This window comes from Neophocaena asiaeorientalis, unplaced genomic scaffold, assembly GCF_003031525.2.
Source record: "Neophocaena asiaeorientalis asiaeorientalis breed wild unplaced genomic scaffold, Neophocaena_asiaeorientalis_V1.1 scaffold292, whole genome shotgun sequence".
Lineage (NCBI taxonomy): Eukaryota > Metazoa > Chordata > Mammalia > Artiodactyla > Phocoenidae > Neophocaena > Neophocaena asiaeorientalis.
Window position 1 is genome coordinate 806758 of NW_020173241.1, and position 4805 is coordinate 811562.

At 60.1% G+C, this 4805-nt stretch overlaps 1 protein-coding gene across 3 annotated transcripts in view; it reads left to right on the forward strand.

The window, feature by feature from the left end:
• The first annotated feature begins 1821 nt into the window (after nt 1-1821).
• Nucleotides 1822-4805, forward strand: part of PDLIM7 (PDZ and LIM domain 7) — a 16028-nt gene continuing 13044 nt past the window's right edge. For all 3 annotated transcript variants that reach the window (XM_024745605.1, XM_024745606.1, XM_024745607.1), the window contains exons 1-2: nt 1822-1906; nt 2862-2967. In XM_024745605.1, the coding sequence (XP_024601373.1) occupies nt 2872-2967 (96 nt within the window). In that variant the 5' untranslated portion in view covers nt 1822-1906; nt 2862-2871. The remainder of the gene's footprint in view (nt 1907-2861; nt 2968-4805) is intronic.

The window sequence follows — 4805 nt, forward strand, 5'->3', positions numbered from 1 at the left end:
GAAGACTCTGGACTGGGTAAGGGTAGAAGCAGGGACCTCTATCAGGAGACTGTTAAGACGTCCAGGCATGAGACAAGTGTCAGGGACAACCATGGAAGCCAGGTGTGGAACAGATTCTGAAGGTGGAATTTGCAGAATCTGATGTATGACACAGAAGATAAAGGAAGGAAAACCATAATTTTTACTGGACCAGGCAGATGAATAGTATTGCGGGGGTTTTTTGTTTGGTTTTTTGTTTTGTTTAACCGAGGTGAGGAAGGAGTTAGGGAGCTGGGGAAATTGCAAGTTTAAATTGGGACATGATGATTTGAGATACCTAGTAGATATCCAAGGTTTGACAAGCTGTTGGATACTAGAGTCTGGGGCTCTTGGGGGAAGGCCAGAACTGGACAGGTAAGTTGGGAGTCTTTGGCATGTAGGTGTTATTGATAGCCACAGAACAGGATGGGGTCCCAGAGAGTGAATGTAGAGAGGAAACATCTGACGGCCACTTTGGGAAGTAAATGAGACGCTGCCAAAGGAGGTGGAGAAGGAGCAGTCAGTGGGGCAGGAGGAAGGCATGAAGCCATGGGGAAGAGGGAGTGCACCTGGACCAGAGCTGCTCCTAGACAGGGTAAGAGGAAAGCTGAGAAACCACCATTGATTTGATAACCTGGAAATCATTATAGACCTTTTGAAGAGGGAATTAATTCAGAGGACTGGTGGGGACAAGAGCCTGACTGGAGTGGGTTCAAGAGAGAACGGGAGGAAAGCAAGGGTGGCAGGGCGACAGACAACTCAGAGGAATTTTACTCTCAAGGGGAGTAGAATAAAAGAGAGAGAGCTGGAGAGGGATGTGGGATCAAGAGAGAATTTCTTTAAAGATGAGAACGCTTACATCGGTTTCTGTAGTGAGGGGGTGATGCAGAAGATGATGGTGGAGGGGGGAGAATAGCATGGGCCATGCCCTAAAAGGAGTTGAGAGGTGAACGCCTATTCGTCCACCCACACACTTCGGTCCCTGCTCAATTTCCCCTGCCGCCTGCGCTTAGCTGCCGGGGCTGAGCACTGGGGCAAAGTGGGGACGCTGACACCACCGTTGGAGGCGCTGCACGCTCTGGAGCGGGATACCAGGACACAGCCCATCGCGACAGTCAGCGCTGAGCCGTGGTTGCAGGGCCACAGGCTGCTGACTGCCGGGGGGGTCGGGGGTAGGAGTAAGGGCAGGGCCCACAGGTCAGGATCGGGGCCGAGCCAAGGGCCCTTCCACCTCCGTCCGCTGCCATTATTTTCTGCCTTCGGTGGAGTGTTCTGCAAACTTAACTTCAAGCTCCCCTGTGTCCTCCTCCACTAACCCCACCTCGAGGCACCCCCCCACACACACAACTCTCTACCAAATCCGTCCGATTTAGAAATTCTGGAGCCGCCAATGGCTGTGCCTTACGCCAAACTGTGCCTATCTTCACGGCGGCCCTGAGAGGCGAGTATTATTGTCCCATTTTTCCGAGTTGGAAACTAAGGTTCAGAGATGACTGAGGTCCAGATCTGTCTGGTTTCCAAGGCGGCTTTCCTTTCATTCCTCCAACGGGAGGCGCAAGGGGCCAGGAGAACGGCGGGTCGGGCTCCGGGGCAAGGAAGGTGTCCAGCAGCCCAGTCCCCGCCCAGGCCCCGTCCAAGCTCCGAGGGCCGTGTCTTACAGCTGAAAGTGAGATGGGACTTCGTGATTGGGCGGAGCGGAAGGATTGGGTGGGGCTTCCCACCGCCCGAGAGGCCGTGACTCTGACAGGGGCGTGGTATCTGGCTCCGCCCCCTTACGCGGGCTCAAAGCGGACGACGGCCACGGGGGCGGGGTCAGAACTCGGGCGGCGGATCCCAACGCTGCTCTTTGGAGATCGCCGGCGAGCAGCGCCCCGGCGGGGCCGGGCAGGTACATGCGACAGCGCGGGGCGTCTCGGGCAGGACCAGGCGGGGAGCAGAGGCCTACTGGGGACCACAGGGGGTACTGGGGGTCTTAGCCAGCTCTGCGCTTCCTCCGGTGGGCCGGAGCCCCTACCCCCGCCCCCGCCTTCCTGCGGCAAAGCCGGCTGCGGCGGGGCTGATTGGCGCCTGTGCCGCTGCCTACTCCCCGGACTCGGCCAGTGCATGGGGCCCGGGCGGGAGAAACTGAGTCACGTCTGGATGGTAGCAGGCCTGTGTGGGAGGCACCACCCCCACTGAGCTCCACGATGAATCCCCTTCCTTGGCCACGCTTTGGAGTCCCAGCCCCCACCAGCCTCCGCAGGGGCCGCGCCCCCGCGCAGTCCCCCCCTAGCGCCCAGGGGTCCCGCCCTGGCTCCCAGCAGCTTCGACTGGGCCTGGAATGGCTAGGACCCGCTCCAGCCGCCTCCCTCCCCACCCCTCCCCCTCGCGTCCGAAGCCCCTGTGTGCTCCCTCCGCTGGCTCTCCGCACAGTGTCAGCTTACATGCCTTATATAGTCCGAGCAGGCTCCAGTCGAGGCCTGCCTGCCGGGACCTGGGGGCGGGGGAGAGGAGCGCCGGCCCCGGACTGGCCTTGCCGTCCAGTCCGAGGCTCAAGGTTGGCTTGGGAGGAGGCCGTGCCAAATTAGCCCTGCGATCCACTCCTGGATGAGAGGAACCTAAAGACTGGATGCGGGCTCCCCTCACCCTCCCAGTTCCTTAGGGAAGGGGGGTTGCCCCTGTCTTTCTAAAGTGAGGTCTGCCAGCTAGTAGCCCAGCCAAACCTAACAAAGTGCCCACCTACCCTCCCCCTGGGTGTGCTCAGCGTCTGCCCGTGCCTGCCTGGCACTAGTCCGAGGCTGGTGTCCTGTGATGGGCCTGCCTGTGCACCCACTATGCATCACTCACCTTTTCTCTCCTCTCAGGAGCGGCACCATGGATTCCTTCAAGGTGGTGCTAGAGGGGCCAGCACCTTGGGGCTTCCGGCTGCAGGGGGGCAAGGACTTCAATGTGCCCCTCTCCATCTCCCGGGTGAGCCTAGGTTGAGACAGGGGCTCCTTCAGGAATCTTTGGGTGCTCAGATCTCCAGTGAGTGATGGGAGGAGTCTGAGCAGGAGTGAGCTGAGGCCAGTAGGCCAGGAGGTGTCCAGGTCCAGAGATGTGGGCTCCTGCCACAAGGACTCCCAACTAGGCAGATACTAGGAAAGGAGCTCCCACACTTCCACAGCACTGCACTGTACCTGATGCCAGTCCACGAAGCTCCTGGGGCCACCTTCGAGGCTCAGCTCCTGGGGCCACCTTCGAGGCTCAGGGAGATGCCATTTCTGGAGGAGGGGAGCCTCAGGTCTCCAGGAAGCGTCTAAGCTGCTTCAGGGAGCAATGCTTGGAGCTGGACCCCAGGCAGGGCACTCTGACTGCAGGATCTCACTTCATCCTCATTGCCACCCAAGGAATAGCAACTGTCATCCTGTTTATCCAGTTGAGATAACTTGGAGAGGTGAAGGGGCTCCTTCAGCGATTCCATGGCAAAGCAGGGATTGGAATTCAGGCACAGGGATGGCCTGCAGTTTTTGTGGGTGGGTGGGTTGCCTCTCCCCAGCCTATGTGAGGACCTTTATCCCAGCCACTGGTCCCATTCAGGATGCAGTGGCCTTTGACCCCAAGCAGGGGTTGGGACCGGGCTCTAGGGCTGTGACTTCAGTTCCCAAGAGCCTGTTCTGGTGGGGGTGGAGCTGAGGGCTGGCTCCTCCCTACGGCAGGGGGATTGCCTTATAAGCCCAAGAATGCAGTCCCATGCTGGGATGGCCAACTGGTGGCTGGAGTCTGCAGAGCTGGAAAAAAGCTGGCCTAGGCCTGGACCCCTGAACCCCATGAGTGGGCCCCTCAGCTGATCACCACCAGGCTGTGGCTCCAGCTGTGGGGTCAGTTGTGGGACATAGAACAAACTGCCTGCACTGAGAGCACGAGGCCAGCCCTTGGGTTGGTGTCTCTGACTGTGGCCTGGGGGTCAGGAGGGGGTGGGGACTTCCTGTCACCATATCCGCTTGTCCAGAGAGGCCCACCCATGCTCCTGGTGGGCAGGCAGCTATTGGCAGGAAGCCCAGGGCAAGCACAGCCTGGAGGGGGCCAGAGGGCCCAGCTAGAGGGGGCCCCAAGGCAGAGTCTGTCAGAGTTGGGCTTGGTGGCCAGGGCAGGCAGGCAGTCACTGTTCCCAGGGACCCTTCCACAGGGTTCCCTGGAAGCTGCCCTACCAGCAAGGTAGCCAAGGGCAGTGGTGTCCCTACCACATACACCTATCCCACACCCAGTTCTCAAGCCTTGCCAGCCCTGGAAACCTACCCTATACTCCCCTCCCTGGGAAAGTGCTGGCCAGTGTGGCTGGGGCCTTGGCTGACCTCTGAGCCTCAGTTTCTTCATTGGTGGGGATGGGCAACAAAGTAGCCTAAGGGGTGGACTTTCAGATGTGGCCTGTTGGGGGCACTCTGAGCCCAGGCTCCCTTGTCGGCAGCCCCAGCATGTGGGTGGGGCCACTAGCCGAGCCCATCCCTGGATTTGGACCTAGGCCCTGGTGGGTGGGTGTGTGGGGTGGTCTTTTCTGCGCTGGGCTGGCACCCTTTCTCTCCCCTGACCCCAACATGGAGGGGGGCAGGGAGGGGCTAGGGCTGGCTGTAGGCCCGGGCCTGGGAGATGAGGTAATGTCTGGGACTTGGGGGTTGGGCTGCTCAGTGGAGCCCTCAGGCTGACTCACCCCCTACTCCATGCAGTGTCCAGCCCCCTGGCTTTTTCCCTCCTTGGTCCCTTGGGCCCTCTTGCTTCTCTCTCCAGACACACCCCGCCCCCCCCCGCCCCCCCCTTCTGCTTCTGTCTCC